The sequence below is a fragment of the Perognathus longimembris genome, chromosome 10 (assembly GCF_023159225.1).
Source record: "Perognathus longimembris pacificus isolate PPM17 chromosome 10, ASM2315922v1, whole genome shotgun sequence".
NCBI lineage: Eukaryota > Metazoa > Chordata > Mammalia > Rodentia > Heteromyidae > Perognathus > Perognathus longimembris.
In genome coordinates this window covers 13,348,848-13,370,256 of record NC_063170.1, presented here as the reverse complement: position 1 = coordinate 13,370,256, position 21,409 = coordinate 13,348,848, and the positions used below count along the sequence as shown (strand labels likewise).

Here is a 21,409-nt window from a genome sequence, read left to right as displayed (position 1 = left end):
TTCTCTTGCTACTTCAAATGGTAAGGCAGCCCCTGCCTGGTTGCTTCCCAGGTGGTGGCCAACCTGTCTGCCTGTGAGCAGGTGAACTCAGAGGCCCTGTTGCGCTGCCTGCGAGCAAAGAGTGAAGAAGACATGCTGGCTATTACCAAGGTCAGACTGAATGGTGGGGGTGGGGGTCAGGCAAGGGGACTAGCCCACTGATCCATGAGGGGGAAAGGGAGATACGGTGTGAATCACCCAGTCCTAATATACTGAACCGATGACTCTGTTATTGTAGCCCATCTCTTGTGATGTGTATGGCATAGAATGCTGGGAGAATTTGCATAAGGGGGGAGGAACACGAGGAAATCAGAAAATATGTGGTATGTGACCTCAATTTTCTGATCGTGGATGCCTCCTCAGACCTTCAAGATCATCCCTGGTGTGGTGGATGGGGCCTTCCTACCCAGGCACCCCAAGGAGCTGCTGGCCTCTGCTGACTTCCACCCAGTCCCTAGCATCATTGGTGTCAACAGTGATGAGTATGGCTGGATCCTCCCCATGGTGAGACTTAGTTATAATGCATTAGTTGTCTGGGAAATTCATCTGTGAAGTTTGTGAATGACAGGGGGTGCATAATGGGACAGAGCATGATACCTTCATGACAGGCAATTCTAAATTTAAACTGTCTCCTCACCACTCAGCTCTCAGGACTTGCTGACACCATTAAGGGAATAAATAGAAAGACTTTGCCAGCTGTTATGCAGAACACAGTAGGACTCATGGTAAGGATTTGGACACCTGCCCTAATGGATGGGGCACTCCAAGGTATTTGTTCACACAGTCATCTCCACAATATAGGATAGGATGTGTGTGTGTGTGTGTGTGTGTGTGTGTGTGTGTGTGTGCGCACGCGCAATTGTAGTGGGGTTATAGCAGAGCTTGGCCCTTTCATTCTTATATTTCTCATCCCATGACCCATCTCTCCACTCAGAGGCTGCCTCCTCTCTGCCACTGCACTGCCTGTCTAACCTGACTCTCTGTGATCCTCTTGGCACAGAACTTGCCTGCCGAGTCTGCTAACCTGCTGATGGAAGAGTACATGGGGGACACTGAGGACCCCCAAACCCTCCAACTCCAGTTCCAAGATATGATGGGAGACTTCATGTTTGTGATGCCTGCACTGCAAGTAGCACATTTTCAGCGTGAGTTCATCTGTAGCTGAGGCCTGACCGCCCAGCGGGCAGCTCAGAGCTGTGTATCCCAGGGCAGCTCTGTGATGTCCAAGTCCCCACCCTTGTCTTTCTCAGGACCCCAGGGCCAGATACTTGATGTCCCACAGGTCAGTAAATTCTCATGGCTATTGTAACACACAGATATCACTGGAACTTTTCAAAAGCGTGATTGCAGAAGAGTGATTGGAGACGTGGCTCCTACCAGTGAACATGAAAGAATCAGACATCAAGTTAAATCCTTATCTCAGAAGAAAAAGAAAAGAAAAAAGAAACCAAACAGTCAATGACAAGTCCATGATCACAGACAGGAAATCCAAGCCATGATTTAACCATTGCATGGCAGCACCATGCATTCCTTGGGCTCAAAGCCCATCCTGGAGATTGGAGACCAGAGCACTGGCTACAGTGTCCCCTTCTCTCCAGGCTTTGCCAGGCTTCTTCCTGCTTGGGGCTCCTTACCACCTTGGTCCAGAGTCCAGCCAGCTTAAACTTAGCTATCTTATCACCAAGAATGTGGAAGGACAGCTCTAGATGAGGGGCAACCAAGTCATACACCATGTCCTAATTTATCTACCCCTCTAGGTTCCCATGCCCCCGTTTACTTCTATGAGTTCCAGCAACCACTCAGCTTGTTAAAACACATGAGGCCCCCCCACCTGAAGGCTGACCATGGTGACGAGGTGGCCTTTGTCTTTGGGTCCTTCTTCTGGGGCAACAGCCGTAAGTCTTATTCATTTCCATTAGCTAGGATGGGCCACACTAGGATACCTGAGAGGAGTGCCAGATGAGGAAACTGAGGCCCAGAGAAAGAACAAGACCAAGTGCACAACATCTTGTAGTTCAGAAAGCTGGTGGGCGGGTGTAAAATTAGGAACGTGGCTGTTCCTAATTGATTTCCAGGGCCAAAGGGAAAAAGAGGGCCTCCAGTTGATGAATTTGCAGTGTAATAGATTCAGCTAGAAGCTAGGATGAGTCCTGGAAAGATGTGGGATGCAAATGCCTGATCCTTGGTGTTGGCCGAGGGAATAGGCCTGTTTTTCAGGATCAGACTACAGTTAATGGTGGGTGTGAGCATGAAGAAGCAGCAGATAGGTTGGTCAGGATCCGGACTCTTGTTCTCCTCTATGCAGTTGCCTTCACTGAGGAGGAGGAGCTACTGAGCAGGAGGATTATGAAGTACTGGGCCAACTTTGCTCGGAATGGGTAAGAGGATATCCCTATCCAAACCTCCTCAGAATGAGATCCACTGGGAATATGGCCTAGTGGCAAGAAAGCTTGCCTCGTATACATGAAGCCCTAGGTTTGATTCCCCAGCACCACATATATAGAAAATGGCCAGAAGTGGCGCTGTGGCTCAAGTGGTAGAGTGCTAGCCTTGAGCAAAAGGAAGCCAGGGGCAGTGCTCAGGCCTTGAGTTCAAGGCCCAGGACTGGCAAAAAAAAAAAAGAATATCCTTCTTTGGTCTCACTGTGTGTGAATGTCTAGAGACCTATATAACTTATTATGCTCCCGTGTATTTTAGACCTAGCTCCACTCATGAGAGAAAACATTCACTGTTTGTCTCTCTGAGCTTAGCCTACCTCACTTAACAGGATTTGTTCTAGTTCTGTCCATTTCCCTGCAAATCATAAAGTATTATTCCTTCTAATGTAGGATAATTGGGGGTCTTTGTTTTCTTATATCAAGAAACCTCCCTCTCATTCCTCACCCCATCTCTGACCTGCTGAGCTGCCTACTCTAAGCTGGGTGTCAGACCTGAGCACACTAGGACTCAGAGTGATCCTCACCTGCCTTACTTGTGGGGGCGGGGCATGTTCACAGGAATCCCAACAGCAAGGATCTGCCCTACTGGCCAGTCTTCGACCAAAACGAGAAATATCTGCAGCTGAACATCCAGCCTACAGTGGGCCAGGCCCTGAAGGCCTCTAGGCTGGCATTCTGGACCAAGACTCTGCCCCAGAAGATTCAGGAGCTCAAGAAGGCTGAGGAAAAGCACATAGAGCTGTAGCAGCCTGGGTTGTGTTGACATTGGCCTAAATGTAGGTAATGTCAGTGTGAAATACCCACATAGCCACAAGGAGGAGTTGACACTTCCATTCACTTACCCATTCACCCATTTTTCTGTCCACCCAGTTAACACTAATGAACAACCCCCTGCAAATGTTTATTGCTAACTTGCCTGGACACTTTCTTATTAGACATAATAAATGTCCCGACTGCAATATAGATGAGTCAGCTTCAATGGATGTCTTCTGTCTTTTACCTCCCACTGGATCTGGACTCCTTCCATCCTCCCCAACTTCTCTCCCTATCTCTCCTCCAAACCTCCAGTCCTTCAAGTGAAGATGTTTTGAGGAATGTTACCCACACCAGGGAATCAAAATCCCATGGCTACACCTCAATAAGTCTCTTTTTCCCCCTCCTCTAACTTGTAAGGAATCAACAGAAAACCTGATGTGTTGCATACGTGATCGTGTCTTTTCTCTGATCCTCAGTTTCCTCAAAGTCCTAGTGTCTTAGTAAGTTCAGATGACTATCACAAAGTTATCATAAACTGTATCTGGGAGCTGTGGTGTGTGTCTGTGATCTGAGTTCCCTTGGAGGATGAGGCAGGAGGGTTGTGTGAGCCTAGGAGTTTCAGGCTGCACGGGGAAACATAGCAAAACCTTCTGCCCAAAAACAAAAATATAAATAAATAATGTAAGCTGAGTTCGTTAAAAACTACTGAACTGTATTCACAGTTGTGAGGCTGAGACGTCCGAGATTAATGCTACAAGCATGATGATGAGGAGCAAAGATAGTACCTATGTTCTTGTTTGCTGAAAGAGGCAAATAGTGACCTTGTGGCCTCATCACATCCTAAAGGCCTCACTTCCTAATATCATCATAGTAGAATTTGATCATCATAGTGGAATTTTAACATGCAAATTAGGGGGCTGGGAATATGGTCTAGTGGCAGAGTGCCTGCCCTTGTATACACGAAGCCCTGGGTTTGATTCCTCAGCACCACATATATAAAAAAGGCCAGAAGTGGCTCTGTAGCTCAAGTGGTAGAGTGCTAGCCTTGAGCAAAAAGAAGCCAGGGACAGTGCTCAGGCCCTGAGTTCAAGCCCCAGGACTGGATGGATGGATGGATAGATAGATAGATAGATAGATAGATAGATAGATAGATAGATAGATAAAATTAACATGCAAATTAGGAGCACACAAGCTTTCAGTCTGTAGCACCTAGAGCTCTCCAAAATCAGCCCCAAGGTTGTCAGCTACTGCAAATGTCTCTGCCTATGTAGATTAAATGTTATCTCTGCACTTCCAGCCTGAGACAACTAAGTTAGAGGAGTAGGGGGTGTCCCCAAAGGACAAAGAAGAACTTTGTCCTGAAGTTTACTCTCATTTGCAATGGTCTACAGACACTAAAGCTCACACTCACATGAGCAACACACATTTGTGAAGAAATGTGTCCTGGAGCAGGTGTTGGAGAGTAAGAAGGTCTAGACATGTCTGGGGGGGAGGAGAATTTTTCCTTTGGCTCTTTGAAAATCTGCCCACCCAGGAACATAACCCCCTGCTTTTCAGAATTCCCCTGGCAACTTCCTGACCCTTACCCTGAGCTTTCCCTATCTTCCTTGGCCCTTCATGTGACTGATTTTCATTCTTACCTGATTGATATCCCCACACTTTCATCAGTTCCCTCCTAGTAAAAATCCTCCCATGTATTTTATTTCATTATACAAAGGTGCCAAATCATGCTCCTGCTACCAACATGCCCCAGGTGGTGTCAGTGCTGCCCCTGTTCCAGAATCTTTCCCAAAAGGATTTTCATGACACATTTTAGATTTTAATAGTCATCTTCCTTTTTAAGAGCTTTATTGGGGAACAATTTCCGTGCAATTAATTTATGCCTTTACCTGCATAATTGGATAAATTTGGTTCTTAAATTCGGTGTCATTGAAAGGAATTACTTAACTTACTTTGGGGGATTTGGGCAGTAATGCCTGGCTACATAGTTTGTGGTGATCTGGCATAGGGAATCCTACAGCCTTAGCCACTTGCTGGAATTGTGGGTGTGTCTCTCTGTCTTTGTCTTTGCCCTGTGTCTCTCACTCCATCACTGTCTGTCTCTCTCTGTGTGTCACTCTCTGTCTTTGTCTTTCTCCAGATCACTAGGTACATGTGAATTTGCATCAGCCTTCTCATACACACAGAAATACTTCTGAGACTCCAGTATTCTACATTCTTACTCTTACCATGGCCATCATTGTTATCAGGGTCTTTGAATGATGGTCTGGGAAGTGGCAGGGCACAGGGAAACCTTCACCCCAGCAGTGGTGCACTGGTGTTCTGGGATTGGGAAGAATTGTGATATTCAGTTAGCAGAATTTATATTACGAACCTGAGTTTCAAGATGCTGGGGTCTCAGGCCCACAGCCTTGCTACTAGGTCAGGAGAATGAAAGGCAGAGAGATCATCAACCCAGAAAGGGTCTGGGAACGTGGCTTGGGCTAGAGTGTGTTGAATAGGAGACTTTGAATGGACAACAGTCCTTGTTGATAGGGTGGAGGTCAAAGAAGCCCTAGTGATGTCACACCAGAAAAATGACCCCCACTGGAAGGGTGACAAGATGGCAACCCATGACTGTAGGTGCCAAAGACTATTGGGCACTTGTATAAAGAAGCCAAAGCTAGTTCTTAAGGCTGTGTACAGTTAAGTGTAACACCACTTCCCCTAGGAAGTCAGGCTAGGCTTCAGCTTGTGGCCCCTGGTGACTCACTCTATCCTGTCACAATTCTATGTGTTTCACAAACTCCCAATGACATACCTGTGTTCAGATTACCACAGGCCCAGAGTCCTGGCTTCTCCCAGTGCTGCAACCCACAAGTTCCCCTGAAATATTTGTCAAGTGGGTAAATGACTTGATCTCAGCCAGTAGGGTAGCCACAGAGTGGGGGTGGGGGGAGTAGGGGTATGGGTCCTTATGAAATGCCAGATGTGACAAATGTATTTGAATTCCCCAATAGGGAGGGGTCTATGCAGACAATGATGGATGAAGAACCCTGAAGGTAGGCTGGTAAACTATGAGCAATCAGTACAAAGAGGAATTTGTGGGTAAAAGACACAGGCACAGCTCCCTGTTTTGTTCAAGGACATGACTTTTCCCTCTGGAAGGCAGAGGCTGTTGCCCATCTGTGACACCCTGAGCTGACACTCCTGGCTTCTCTGTTCCCAGCCTTAGTTCTCAGCTTTTCCACCCCCAGGGTTCTCAGTTGACCTCTGATAACAAGGACAGAGAACTTAGTGACCACAGTTTCAGGCAGGGGGTTCTGATACCTTGGAGAGGTTGTAGAAAGCTACTCACCCCCGAGGCTGAGTGTCCCTTCAAGATGACACCGGGAGAAGGGAAGCAGCTCCTCCCCTTGTTCTAGACACTGGCTCCCTGGACCTCCTCCTGCTCAGTGCCTCTCTCCTCCACTTGTAAAGGAAGCCCCGCCCAGGGCCCGCCTCCTCCTTGTAGACGGTTCAGATCCTCCCTGCTGTTCTGTTTCAAAACAGCTCTGAACCAAGCCTGTGAGAGAGAGTACAATGCTGCTGGACCGATTCCCAGCACCGCTGAGTGCCTTGGCCTGTGGGCTCCTGCTTCTCCTTCTCAGTGCCCAGGGTGAGGCTCCTGTGGGAGCAAAAGGGATGGTCTCAGATCTGCCCAATCATGCACAGGCAGAGCCTGGGTGTGGGAGGGAGGTGGCTGGGAGAAAGGAGCTGCTGGAGTGGAACAGCATTTGAATTCTGTGCTCTTGGGCCTTGGTGGGGTCCTGGAAGCACAGAGAGCATACAAGCCACAGGAGAACACCTAACATCAAAGCGTGAGCTGAGAATAGGGGGGTGGGGGTGGGGGGTTGGGGGGTGCCTATTAAGGAGCAGCAGACTCACAGGAGGTTAACAGCCTCTGTGTTGGTGTTTATAGCTGGAGCTGTGTTACAAGTAGGTAATTTTAAGAAGATAACTTTATAATAACTTCCTGCTGCCATTTGACTCTGAGTGTGTCCTGGCCTTGGCCATGGACACCTCTTTAGGTGTCCTGGCCCTCTCAAAGGGGCTCTAGGCTCCTCCGTTTGCCCTTGGGAAAAACAGAAGCTCCCAGGCACAGCATGAGAAAGTTCACTGAATCCTTCCTATCTCAGTTTTCCTGGGTTTTGCAAAAGCAGGGCTTGGCCAAGTAGGGCAAAGGTGCTGTTGCTCTGTGCTTACTTACCGGGCCTTCATCAGACATTAGCCCAGATGGCACCATGCCTGGGCGTGGCTGGGCCCTTACCCTCTCCTCTAAGATGCCCCTCTGAGTACTGTGCCAGAAATTTAAGGCAGCTAAATTTTCTTAAATTGGGTTCTTATGTCTGGCAAGAGGAGAATTCAGGCAAGACTTACAAAGTAAAGGTGATTAAAAAGTAAAGGTGATTAGGAAAGTTTAGAAAAGAAATGTGGTAGAGAAAGCATATGGCATAGACATGCCATCTTGCTTTATCTTTGGGGTTACCCAAGATTGGCAGAGAACTGGGGTCCCTGAAGACATCGTTTGTTGTTTTTGGTTTTTTATTGTTGTTGTTTTGGTTTGTTGTTGTTTTATAGTCCTAGGACTTGAACATGGGGCCAGGTTGCTTTTCTTAGCTTTTTTGCTCAAGGCAGATACTTGAGCCAAATCTCTACTGTCTGTTTTTTTGGTGGTTAATTGGAAATAAGAGTCTCACAGACTTTTCTCCCCTACTGGTTTTGAGCTTCAATCCTCATAGCTCAGCTTCCTGAGTACCTAGGATTACAGGTGTGAGCTGCTGGCATCGATCAAAGATGGCTTCTTGGATTGATGGGTCTCCTTTCTGTCCCCTGGCACCAAAAACTTAGGACCCAGTCCTAATCTCCTCAGGTTATTTTTTGCTCTTACTTAAAGTGTGTCTTACTTATTTTTTCTTTTGTAGCCCCTTCCTCCTATTTAGTGGTAGGGCAGATTTTGGTTTATCAGTTTATCCTGAAATCTACAACTACAGGCATCAATTCCCTGGCTGCCTGCTTTTCTGCCAAGTCCTATTAGGACCAGCCTGCCACCTTCTCTTAATCTGCTCAAGAGAAGGCCCACTCATCTGTTTCCTATGGTCCACTCTCTCTCTTGCCTGCTATGACCAGGCTATGACTAGAAGACACCAGAACCTTCCAGTAGGAAGATCTGCCCAGCCTCACTGATGACTCTCACTTGAGATGAAGATATATATAGATATATATATATATATATATATATTTTTTTTTTTTTTTTTTTTTTTTTTTTTTGCCAGTCCTAGGGCTTGGACTAAGGGCCTGAACACTGTCCCTGGCTTCTCTTTGCTCAAGGCTAGCACTCTGCCACTTGAGCCACAGCGCCACTTCTGGCCGTTTTCTGTATATGTGGTGCTGGGGAATTGAACCCAGGGCCTCATGTATACAAGCCAAGCTCTCTTGCCACTAGGCCATATCCCCAGCCCTGAAGTTATATTTTAAAAGAATCATTAGCAAGTCTTTTTTTTTTAATTGTTTGCCAGTCCTGGGCCTTGGACTCAGGGCCTGAGTACTGTCCTTGGCTTCTTTTTGCTCAAGGCTAGCACTCTGCCACTTGAGCCACGGCGCCCCCTCTGGCTTTTTCTATGTATGTGGTGCTGGGGAATCGAACCCAGGGCTTCATGTATACAAGGCGAGCACTTTACCACTAGGCCATATTCCCAGCTTCAATAGCAAGTCTTAAGGGCATGGATTTGAATCCAAACCAGTCCTAGCTACTCCAGGGACATCCTTAGATCATAAGATTTTTTACACAGTGCTCAGGACTCTGCCCCAAAGTAGATATATGCTTTTGGCCTCAATTTCCCCCTAAATGATCACAAACTCATCCCCTTTCTGGTACCAGTCTTTTCTACTTCCTTAAACTCCTGCAAGGCAGCACATCCTGATGCTATTTAATAGAAGGAACTCTCTTAAAAGATGAAGCATTGGTGTAACAAGTGTCTAAGTTGGGAAACTTCAACAGATTTGCTACTTTATCATTAAATGGGGAAGCATGAAGCTTCAGTAGCAGTGACTGAAGTGTATGACAAGGAGTATGTTTTTTCAAATTTTTATTATCAAACTGATGTACAGAAAGGTTACAGTTTCATACGTTAGGCACTGGATACATTTCTTGTACTGTTTGTTACCTTGTCCCTCATACCCCCCTCCCTCCTCCCCCTTTCCCTCCCCCCCCACAGAGGTGTTCAGTTCACTTACACCAAACAGTTTTGCAAGTATTGCTTTTGTAGTTTGTCTTTTTTTACCCTGTGTCTCTCAAATTTGGTATTCCCATTCAATTTCCTACTTCCAATACCAGTATACACGGTTTCCAATATACTCAAGATTACAGAGATAGTGTAGGTACAACCACAGGAAGGTGATACAAGAACATCATCAATAATAGAAGCTACAGATACACATAGGACGTTGAAAGTAGTTACAACTGTTTCCATAACATGGAGTTCATTTCACTTAGCATCATCTTATGTGTTCATAAGGGTATAGCTATTGGGCCTTGTGATGCTCTGCTATGACTTGCCTAAACCTGTACTAATTATTCCCAATAAGGGAGACCATAGAGTCCATGTTTCTTTGGGTCTGGCTCACTTCACTTAGTATAATTTTTTCCAAGTCCTTCCATTTCCTTACAAATGGGACAATGTCATTCTTTCTGATAGAGGCATAAAATTCCATTGTGTATATGTACCACATTTTCCTGATCCATTCGTCTACTGAGGGGCATCTAGGTTGGTTCCAGATTCTCGCTATGACAAATTGTGCTGCAATGAACATTGTTGTGCTGGTGGCATTACTGTGATTTTGTTTGTGGTCTTTTGGATAGATACCCAAAAGTGGGGCTGCTGGGTCATAGAGGAGTTCTATATTTAGCCTTCTGAGGAATCTCCATACTGCTTTCCAGAGTGGCTGAACCTGTTTACATTCCCACCAACAATGAAGTAGGGTTCCCTTTTGGCCACATCCCTTCCAACAATTGTTATTGTTAGTTTTCTTGATATATGACATTCTTACTGGGGTGAGATGGAATCTCAATGTTGTTTTGATTTGCATTTCTTTTATGGCCAGTGATGTAGAGCATTTTTTCATATGTCTCTTGGCCATTCTCATTTCCTCATCAGAGAAGTCGACAAGGAGTATTTTATTCAGCACAGAATTGTGTGTGAGCAGAATGTTGCTGGGAAGATCTTCTAACTTAGGACATCGCTTAGTTTTATTCTAGTTGCTATAGCAAAATACTTGGTGCCCAATTATGTATCAATAACAAAAATAGTTTTTTTAGCTCAAGTTTATGTAGTCTGAAACGCATGGTCTGATGACCCTCTGTTTGGATCCCTGTGAGACCTCATTACGAATCGTATGGGGGAGAAAACACAGGGTGGGAAAGGAAGCAATAGACAGGGTGGAAAGGCCAAAACCTGTGTTTGGTTTTGTTGACAGCATTACTGAACTTATTGAGCTCTGGACTTCAAATCTACTAGGCAAGCACTCTACCACTTGACCTCTAATGCCTCTAATCCTTTTAATTTTAATTTTTCTGAGAGTCTTGCACTTTTCCCCAGGCCAGTGTGAGATTTTGACCTTCCTACCTCTACCTCCTGAGTAGCTGAGACTACAGATATGTATCATGACACCTGGTCAAACTTCATTTTGTAACAGCTCATTCTCAACATTGTGAATCCACTCCCACAAGGTCTAAGCCACTTTGAAAGACCATTAACCTTTTTACAATCACCTCGCACTACATCCTATTCCTTAGAGATTCCCTCGCCACAACACCAAACCACAATAGAACCAATCATCTCCCCTTTGGGGGACAAATCATATCCAAAGCACAGCGTTTTCTCCCTCTTCTCCCAGATCCATCTACTACTCCCAATGCAACATGCTTTTAGTCCATGGTTTTCATCTCAAAGGGTTATTTCACTCTGGCACAACCCAAAAGTCCAAAGTCCCAAGTTCTTCCTGAAACCCAAGGCAAATTCCCTTTCACTGTAAATGGGTAATTTTTTTAAAAGCTAGTAAGTTACATAGTTCCAAAGTACAGTGCTGAATTCAACACAGGGTAACAAAAAAATCTTATTCTAAGGAGAATGAAAGCCTTATTCTAAGAAGGATGAAATCTTATTCTAAGAAGGATGAACAAGCAAGGATGAACTGAGCAAATCTGAAACTGAGCAAGGTATACAGGATCACAAAACTTCAAGTTCAGCGCTCTGTATTCGTGGCAGTGGGCAGTGGTCCTCACGGCTTTGACAGCCCCACCCCTAGTGGTTCTCTCCGAGGTTGTGTGGTGTTGTCTGTGGCTTCCCCAGGCCGACACTGCCCACTGCCAGTGAGTGGGCATACAATTCTAAGGCCCCAAGAGTCACGATTTCATTCTCAGAGCATTGTTAGGCATTCTGGGGGAAATCTTTCCAGTGGCTCTACCCCAGCATACTCTCCCAGACTGTCCTTTGAAATCTCAGTGGAAGCCCTAGTGACTCCATAGTCTCTGGATCCTGTGCGCCTGCCAAATTAGCACCCAGTGAACAGCACCAAGGTCTGATGTTTACTATTTTGGGAGCAGCATCAGGAGCCATGCCTGGGCTGTCTTGAGCCACAACTGGAGTTAATCCAGAACATTATACTTGGAAGCAAGGAGCAGAATCCTCAGGCAACCCTGGGCAGTGAGCCTGTGGAGAACATCTCTGGCTCACTCCCTGTGACCTTTCTGCCCTCCAGGGCAGAAGATCTCTGAGAGGGCTTCAGGGCTTCTTTCCGATTATTCTGAAGTATAGAGCCTTACATCCTTCCATCACTGTCACCTCCTCCTCCTCCTTTTTCTCTCCTTCTCTCCCTTTCCTCCTTTTCCCCTTTTCCTCCCTACCTCAGTACTGAGGTTTGACACCTCCTTGTATTGACAAAGGCAAGTGTTCTATGACTTTTCTTTGGGCGTCTCTATATTCTCAGTCAAGCTCCACTGTTGCTCTTCCTTGAGCAGGATGTGAATTTTCCAATTTTTATCATTGTAAGTATCATTGAAAATGGCAAAAAGAATTTAATTGTGGCTCATGCTTCTAGTCCTAGCTACTCAGGAGGTTAAAAATCTAATGATCATGGTTTGAAACCAACCCAAGAAAACAAGTCTGGGAGAATCTTATCTCCAGTTAACCACCAAAAGGCAGAAGTGATTGAATGCCAGCCATGAACACTCAGAGTTCAAGCCCCCATACCAGCGCGCGCATACACACACACACACACACACACACACACGGATAGCAATATTCACACACAGCTTCTAATGGGTCTTTCTCATCATATCATATCATCACTTTTCAATTTGATCTTCAGTAAATTCTTAGAGTATAATACTCTAAGACACGATGTAGAGACTTTTTCTAGTGGTGTGACAGAGGAAGTCTTTGTTTCCAGTTTCCAACTGAATAGTTCTCATTTCTACCTGAGATTTTCTTAATATGGCTTTCACTATCCACATTACTATTAGAATTCTGGTCATGGCTGCTTCTCCAATCTCTACCTCCTTCTAGTCTCCTGGTCTATCATGCTCCATTTACAGCTATCTAGGACTTTTCTAGGCTATTCTTCCAAACCTTCCCAATTTCTAGCCATTTATCTAGTTCCAAAGCCACTTCCAAGCCAGGTATGGTGGCCTATACCTGTAACCTCAGCCATTTGAAGATTGAGACAGGAGAATCATGAATGAGAGGTCAGGCCTGGGCTACAAAATAAGACAATGTCAAGAAAAAAAGAAAAAAAAAAGGAAGGAAGGAAGGAAGGAAGGAAGGAAGGAAGGAAGGAAAGAAGAAAGAGAAGAAAAGAGGGCTGGGAATCTGGCATAGTGGTACAGTGCTTGCCTAGCATACATAAAGCCCTTGGTTCAATTCCTCAGTACCACATAAACAGAAAAAGCCAGAAGTGGCACTGTGACTCAAATGGTAGAGTGCTAATCTTGAGCACAGAGAGGTTCAAGGACAGTGCCCAGGCCCTTAGTAGAAACCCCAGGACAGGCAGAGAGAGAGAGAGAGAGACAGAGAGAGAGAGAGACAGAGACAGAGACAGAGACACAGAGACAGAGACACAGAGAGACAGAGACAGAGAGACAGACAGAGAGAGAAGGAAGAAGGAGGAAGAGGAGGAGGAGGAGGAGGAGGAGGAGGAGGAGGAGGAGGAGGAGGAGGAGGAGGAGGAAAGGAGGCCACTCCCACATCACATTTCAGATCTTATAGCACTACCCTTGATGCCAGTTTTCTCTCTCAGTCTGCTTTGTGTTGTTGTAATAAAATAGTTCTGGGTAGTATATAAAGAACGTAGGTTTGTTTAGCTCTCACGGCTTTAGAGACTGAAAATCTAGGATCTGTGGCTCTCTCTGGTCTGTCCTTGGAAGGGCTTCAAGGTACAGCTCTCTCCTTTCTGCTCTCATCAGGCTTTCTGATACCTCTAGCATGAGATGAGGGAGGATTCAAAATTTTCAAGCCTATTCCGACTCCTCCCTCTTGCCTTCCATTACTTGGCTGGGTAGGTGGAAAGGACCCTTTGCCAGGCTGAGCTGTGGGTAGCAAGGAATAACAAGAACCACAGTGTGAGTGGCAGCTGATGGGGCAGACCCAATTCTGATATGTACCTCTCCACCCACAGGCCAGGACCCAGCCAGCCCCATCAGGACCACACACACCGGGCAGGTGCGGGGCAGCCTCGTCCATGTGAAGGACACCAATGTGGGAGTCCACACCTTCCTGGGAATTCCCTTTGCCAAGCCACCTGTAGGACCACTGCGCTTTGCCCCTCCAGAGCCCCCTGAGCCTTGGAGTGGAGTGAGGGATGGCACCTCCCACCCAGCCATGTAAGTTCTCCCAGGGAGCCCGGGGCACTTCTGTGTCTGGGGTGGGACAGAAGCTCTGAGCTCTGGGTCAAGCTGAGTAATTCATCCATCTGAATCCCACAACTAGTTTCCCTTTACATTGCAGGGATTTTCCATGTGCATTTTTCAATAATGATGTTGAGGCTTGGATGGTGCAACTTGGCCAGCTCCAAGCTCAGGTCTTGGCACATGGAAAATATTAGTACCAGGTGCTAAAAAGAGGATCAGAGACACCTGATTTAGGTTATGCCAAGTGTATTCTCTGCCACCAGGGGAGATATACCTTGGAGAGGTGCAGGCTGGCTCTAAGAACCTATTAAAGAGTCCCTGACTCCAGCAGCCAAGGCTATACTTCCTGAAGAAAGGTGGTTCCTTCATAACAACAACAACAAAAGCAAGCTCCACCATGCATACGTACCAACCCACAGGGCCAGGTTCCATTGGCCAGGAAACACGTTTACGTCCAACTAGAAAAGATTCAGCACCTGGTTATGAGAGTTGGAATGTGGTCATGACCAATGTCCTATCTTATGAGAAACCAACCTTCATTCATTCATGCTATGCCTGTGTGGTGGCAGCTCTCCTGTTCCAGGCCTAAATGGGTATTGGGAAAAGTGGTGAATGTCAGTATCTGTAACCAAGGTTTCCCACAGGGACTTTCCAACTTCGGAAGGAGTAGAATCCAAGACTCATAACCTGTAGCCTCTCTGGAAATCGGGGTTCTACCCTGGCTTCCCAGGTACTATGAACTGCAGCTGGCTAGGAAGTGACTTTAGAGAAGGGTCGTGTGTGAGCGGGATATCAAGAAGTAATGGAAAATCTACACCAAGGGTCTAGTTTATTTATTTTTTTTGCTCCAGTCCTGGGACTTGAACCTAGGGTCTGGGCATTGTCCCTGAGCTTCTTTTGCTCGAGGCTCACACTCTACCATTTGAGCCAGAACGCCACTTCCAGCCTTTTCTATTTATGTGGTACTAAGAAATCAAACCCAGGGCCTCATGCATGCTAGGCAAGCTCTCTACCACTTAACCACATTATTAGCCCATGAGTCTAGTTTAGTCCAGTGCTGGCCACTGGCTGACCATCTGTTATAACTGTTTACCAGATGTCTGCAGGACTTTGCTGCAATGAAGACACAGGCTCTGAAACTGTTGAAGCTGACCCTGCCTCCCATCCCCATATCTGAGGACTGCCTATACCTCAACATCTACTCACCTGCACATGCACATGAGGGCTCTAACCTGCCGGTGAGTATCAAACCAGAGTCAGCTGGAATAGTAAGTAGGTAGCCACAGACCTCAGCCATTGAGACTGGAGAACATATTTTAAAATTAATTTTATGTGAGACAATCAGAAAGACATCCCATTTGTTTCCTCACAGAAATTTCTAGGGAAAATGGAGCCAAGCCTTGACATTAGGGTACACTCCTAAATACTAGAAGTTTTGTTCCTCATTCAGCTGGGTCTCCTGATCATAGTCAAGGTCAACAAGTCAGTTGGGGGTTCTATCTATGTAGGGAGTAAACAGAGCCAAAGTATCATTAAATCTAAGGAGCCACCAGGAGAGTCTTGGGCCATGTGGAAACCATATGACATCTTCCTTGGTTTCCCCAGGTGATGGTGTGGATCCATGGTGGTGCACTGGTTATAGGCATGGCTTCCTTGTATGATGGGTCCGTGCTGGCAGCCATTGAGGATGTGGTGGTGGTCACTATCCAATACCGCCTGGGAGTCCCAGGCTTCTTCAGGTGAGCATGGGATTGAGATGGGCAATGAGGGTCAAGCAGAGCCAGGACAGCCCTGTAACCCTTGTCTCTGCCACTTCTCAGCACCAGAGACCAGCATGCCACTGGCAACTGGGGCTTCCTGGACCAAGTGGCTGCCCTACGCTGGGTGCAACAGAATATTGCCCACTTTGGAGGCAACCCTGACCGTGTCACCATTTTTGGCGAGTCTGCAGGTGGCACAAGTGTGTCCTTACATGTCCTGTCACCCATGTCTCAAGGACTTTTCCATGGTGCGATCATGGAGAGTGGGATGGCCCTGGTGCACACCCTCATCTCCAGCTCCATGGAGGCAGTTGTTACAGTGAGTGTCCCACAACAACCCCAGCCCAGACCCACTGGATCGCCCCTGACCCTCAGAGCCTCTGGTTCTCTGTCTCTTTAGTAGAGACAGCCAGGACCATGGAGGGAACAGCTCTGGGAACTACTGAGGGTTCCACGCCCCACTGCCTCTCAGCGGTTGCATGTGTTCAGTGGTCAACAAAGCTGCTCCCAGGGGGGAGCACTGTGCAGATAACCATGTAATCAGGTGACATGACCCTTCTGGCTAAGGCCTCTGAGGATCAGGAAAATAGGAATCACTTCACATCTGCAGCAATCGACAGTTTGTATCCTGAGAGCTTCGGGGGCCCCTATACCCATCTGGATGAGGCAGCCCCTGCCTGATTGCTTTCCAGGTGGTGGCCAACCTGTCTGCCTGTGAACAGATGGACTCAGAGGCCCTGGTGCGCTGCCTGCGGGACAAGAGTGAAGAGGAAATGCTGGCTATTACCAAGGTTAGGTTGAATCGTGTGGGCATGGAAGAAGGGAAATGAAAAAGTGTAGGGCAGGAAACCCTGAATGCCCTCCAAATTCCATTCAGTAGTGTCCTGATATTTTTGAGTTCAGGATGGGAAACAGAGACTGTGATTTAATTAAGCCATGTCTACATGAGTTGGGGTGAGAATCTTGGGATGAAACTCTCACACAGGAAGGTAAGGCACGAAACTTGTCCATGGTCAGAATTGACCTAATCTTCCTCTTGGACACTGACTCTTCCTTTAGGCCTTCAATATCATACCTGGCACAGTGGATGGGATCTTTCTGCACCGGCATCCTAAGGAGCTGTTGGCATCTGCTGACTTCCAATATATCCCCAGCATCATTGGTGTCAACAATGATGAATATGGCTGGATCATCCCCTCGGTGAGGCTTAGATCCAAGCCCCTTGGTGTCTGGGATACCTCTTCTATGGCTCTACGCCAATCAGAACCACAACATGAACTCTCCTTCTACATTCAGAGCATGGCCAACTATGACACGGGGAAGAAGATAGACAGAGAAATCACGCGAGCTGTCCTGCAGAGAAATTCAGAGAAGCTGGTGAGAATCTTAGAGGTCATCCCAGATACCTTGACCAAGAAGTAGCCCCCTCAAAAAGGCCAAATGATTCTGTGTTTATGGGTGAGGTTATCCCAGAGCTTGACCCTTTCCCTCTCTACTTTGTCTCATTCCCCACACTCCATCTCCCCATCCTGAGGTTGCGGCCTAGAACCTACCTAACCTAACTCATTATCATTCACTGGACTAGATGTTGCCTCTTGAGTTTGGTGACCTGGTGATGGAAGAGTACATGGGGAACATTCAAGACCCTGACACCCTCCAAGCCCAGTTCCAGGAGATGATGGGGGACTTCATAATTGTGATGCCTGCACTACAAGTAGCACATTTTCAACGTGAGTAGACTGTAACTGAAGCCTGAATGCCCAGCGGACAGCTCAGAACTGTGCATCCCAGTATTGTCAAGTTCCCCACAGATGGCTTTCTCAAGGGCCCAGTGCCAGGCACTTAATATATCACATGTCAGTAAATCCTTATTACTACACTAAGGGACAGAGATCACTTCCATTATACAGAAGAGGAAACTGAGTTAGCAACACTCAGTGACTACTCCAAGATAACAGAGAAACGAAAATCCAAGGTCCATAATTTAGCCAAGGACCTTTCCATTGGGCCTCTCCAGCCTGGGGCACCCCACTCCACTACCAATGTTCCAGCCAGTTTTGAGCCTAGCTCCAAGAATGGAGAAGAACAGCTCCAGTGAGGGGACACTGTGTCATTGCCTCTCCACACCCCTAGGACCTCATGCCCCTGTCTACTTCTATGAGTTCCAGCACCGACCCAACTTCCATAAGGACACCAAGCCGCCCTATGTGAAGGCTGACCATGGCGATGAGATTCCCTTTCTCTTCAGATCCTTCCTTGGAGCACAAGGTGAGGTTTTCTCACTGTCCAGAAATGCTTGCCTAGAGAGAACTGGATCTGGTATGTACCATTATAGCTCAAAAACCTACAGGGGGGGTTGAATCTAAGCCCCTCTCCACTCCAGCCTCTCCACCTTGGTGTCAGGCACGGGGCCTGAACAGGAGGCTTCCAAAGTCATGACTGTTCCTAAAGAACTTCTCAGGGTCAGAGAGAAGACAGGAATTCTGGGCACAAAGTAAAGGCAACCCCAAGGCTGGAAAGACTAAAGGCAGGTTGAGCAAGGGGAGAGCCTGGACCTGAGTGGAGATAGAGGGATGAAGATCTATCTGGGGTCCCAGTGTCAGGTCACACCTGGGTAGTTATGGGAGCCAATCTGGACATCAGAATGACATGAGCAGGACATCAACCATCATTCTCCTCTTTGTAGTTGATCTCACTGAAGAAGAGGAGCTGCTGAGTAGGACAATGATGAAGTACTGGGCCAATTTTGCCCGGAATGGGTAAGTAGACACCCCTACTCAAATCTCACCATTATGGGGTCTACCCGGTGCTCCCTTGTATGTGTTGGCCTCATGAGCATGAAGAGCCACAATTTACATTCCTGCCCTCTTCACAAATCTAGGATCCAATCAGAAAGGGTGCATGTGGGTACTGGTCATTTGTCTCTTATCCCAGTGTCCTGGAGGGTGGACTGCAGCTCTATGGTACTATGAGAGCCTGCATCTAAGACAGAAGGAGAAAACAGGTCACATGCTATGGCTTATGTGAGAACTTAGTGCTTTCCCATATCAGGAAAGGTCCTACATCTAGAATTTCTGGGCTGCCTGACTTGACCACATTCTGGGGGTTCCTGTCTGGACACAGCAGGACTCAGAGTGCCCCTCACTTGCCCTGCTGGGAGGGTGTGTCCACAGGAACCCCAACAGCAAGGACCTGCTCCATTGGCCCATGTTTGACAAGAATGAGCGTTACCTGCAACTGGACATCCAGCCTGCTGTGGGCCAGGCCCTGAAAGCCTCCAGGCTGAAGTTCTGGACCAAGACCCTGCCCCAGAAGATCCAGGAGCTGAAAGAGGCTGAGATGAAGCACACAGAGCTGTAGAAGCCTGTGTCAGGGAAGAGTGAGCTTGAATGCAGGTGGAGTGAGCCTGATGGACCCTCACCACAGAAATTCACTCCAAAATTCACATCTGTCCATTCCACCATCACTTAGGAAGAACCCCTGCATGCTGTTTGTTGCCAAGTCTACCTAGGTCCCACAATCTCACTAAATTCCACCAGGAAGCTATAACTGGGACACAAACCTTCCACATTGTTACATGACACTGGTGCCGCCTCACCTTCTCCCATGTTCCTTCTCCTCCCTTCTGACTTCACAGGAGCTGTATCTAGTCTTAGCAAGGTCCTTTGGGACCTTTGGGTCCTTTGGGTCCTTTGGGTAATTAAGCCCATGTCCACCCCTTAGTAAATGCCCCATGTTCTCATATTCCCTAGGAGCCCAGTAGAAAACCTGGACACCAGCAGCGCAGTGGCTTAGTCCCTTTCACCTACTGTGTCATAAACTTGTCCAAACGGAAATTTCTCTCCTGGTTCATAAACTAGTGGCTTATACCAAAGAGGAATGTGTTTCCCATATCACAAGCCGGTGGCTTAAACCATACAGGGATTTACTGACAGCTCTAGGAAGTCCTTATGAAAGTGACAGCTTACTTGCTATCTGGTGAGGCTTTGCTCTCTGCTTCAGAAATGGCACCTACTCAGTGTGGCCTCCCATCACAGAAGGGAAAAACAACCTCACACAAGTATAATTTAGAGAAGGAGTATTAATCCATCTTATGTGACTGTCACATTTCTGATGATGATTCTTATGAAAAGAAGAATTTCTGTTAATTTTGAATGCAGAAGTGAATGCCCAATAGAGTTTCCCACCACATGGCAGAGGTGGGAAACAAAATGACAAGTGCAGAAAAGGCAAATACATAAGGTGGCCTTGCTGTAAGCTGATCCATCCCCCTTGGGTCTCATGAGAACTGCATTAACCCTTCCCACAAAACAATGACTTCAAGACCTAATTACCTCCCAACAAGTCCCGCCTCATAAAGAGCCTCATGCCTGCTGAGCAAGCACTGTATCACTGAATTAAACACTCAGCCCAATGGGTCTGAGTGACATGTAATTAAGTTAATCTCTTTTAGTTGTACAGTTAAGTAAACCTAAGTAAATTTGGAGATATATACCTACCACCACATCAAGTTGAAAAATGTTGCTGCTGCTTCAAAGCAACCACCTGATTGCTTCTGCTGCTGTAGTTTGCCTCATCTTGAATGTGGTATAAATGGAATCTTTGTGATGGACTCTGTCATTTTACTTCTGAGATTTAAGTCACAGATCTTTTCTTTCATTGTGGAGTGGCATTCCAGAGAAGGTGTGCAGACATGCATGTATTTTATCCATTCAAAACTGATGCACATTCAAAAACCTTTTTCAAATTTATTTTATCTTTTCTTTTTTGTAATAGCCCAAGTTGGCTTTGAACTCATGCACTGGTTGCCTCCACCTCTGAAGTACTAGATTATAGACATATACCACCAAGCCTAGATTATAAATAAAGCTGATGTGACTTTATGCACTACAAGCTATCATTCTTTAAAATGTTAATACACATTTTTAATTTAAGTTTTGGTTAAGTCCTAAGAGTCAAATTACAGAGTGTTATACAACTGTGTGTTTAACTTTCAAGCAAAAAAGTCAAACAATCTTGCAAAATGACTATATCATTTGGCTTCTCCACCATCCATAATGAGGGTGCCTGTTGCCCCACCGGGCTTATGCATCAAACTCTGGTTGTATCAAGTGTACTGTGGTGGTGTTAGTGGTGGTGTTAGTTGCCTTGACATTTAGCCTGTGCTTCGAACTTCTCTCTGTGTCTGTCTTTGTCTCTGTCTCTGTCTGTCTGTCTGTCTGTCTCTCTCTCTCTCTCTCTCTCTCTCTCACACACACACACACATGCACACACACATTTCTGAGACTCTTTAATTCTCCTTTCTTAGAATTTTACTCTGATCTCAGCTACCATCAATGCCAGGGTCTCTGAATGATGTTGCAGGAAGGGTCAAGGCACATTAGGTCCTTTACTCAAGGGGCCCATATAAGTACCACAGCAGTGGCACCCAGGTGCACAGCATCTGGAATTAGGAAGAATGATGTGGGGGCCTCTGAGGACCCCTTTTCCCC

General features: G+C 46.6%; 2 protein-coding genes across 13 annotated transcripts in view; both read left to right on the top strand.

The window, feature by feature from the left end:
* LOC125358318 (acylcarnitine hydrolase-like) overlaps positions 1–3,436 on the top strand; it is a 108,041-nt gene extending 104,605 nt beyond the window's left edge. For all 9 annotated transcript variants that reach the window (XM_048355386.1, XM_048355383.1, XM_048355393.1 and 6 more), the window contains 7 exons: positions 52–150; positions 403–543; positions 684–764; positions 1,040–1,184; positions 1,797–1,934; positions 2,345–2,417; positions 3,036–3,436. In XM_048355386.1, the coding sequence (XP_048211343.1) occupies positions 52–150; positions 403–543; positions 684–764; positions 1,040–1,184; positions 1,797–1,934; positions 2,345–2,417; positions 3,036–3,222 (864 nt within the window). In that variant the 3' untranslated portion in view covers positions 3,223–3,436. The remainder of the gene's footprint in view (positions 1–51; positions 151–402; positions 544–683; positions 765–1,039; positions 1,185–1,796; positions 1,935–2,344; positions 2,418–3,035) is intronic.
* A 3,277-nt stretch (positions 3,437–6,713) lies between these two features.
* The window catches only part of LOC125358319 (cocaine esterase-like), a 31,174-nt gene continuing 16,478 nt past the window's right edge, over positions 6,714–21,409 (top strand). Inside the window, exons 1-12 of one of the 4 annotated variants that reach the window (XM_048355398.1) lie at positions 6,714–6,870; positions 13,926–14,130; positions 15,254–15,395; positions 15,763–15,896; positions 15,978–16,236; positions 16,610–16,708; positions 16,977–17,117; positions 17,214–17,294; positions 17,503–17,647; positions 18,051–18,185; positions 18,604–18,676; positions 19,091–19,753. In XM_048355398.1, coding sequence (XP_048211355.1) covers positions 6,795–6,870; positions 13,926–14,130; positions 15,254–15,395; positions 15,763–15,896; positions 15,978–16,236; positions 16,610–16,708; positions 16,977–17,117; positions 17,214–17,294; positions 17,503–17,647; positions 18,051–18,185; positions 18,604–18,676; positions 19,091–19,277 — 1,677 coding nt within the window. In that variant the 5' untranslated portion in view covers positions 6,714–6,794 and the 3' untranslated portion in view covers positions 19,278–19,753. Of the gene's footprint in view, positions 6,871–13,502; positions 13,831–13,925; positions 14,131–15,253; positions 15,396–15,762; positions 15,897–15,977; positions 16,237–16,609; positions 16,709–16,976; positions 17,118–17,213; positions 17,295–17,502; positions 17,648–18,050; positions 18,186–18,603; positions 18,677–19,090; positions 19,754–21,409 lie in introns of those variants that run through there. The other 3 variants (XM_048355399.1, XM_048355400.1, XM_048355401.1) reach the window with 3 other exon arrangements.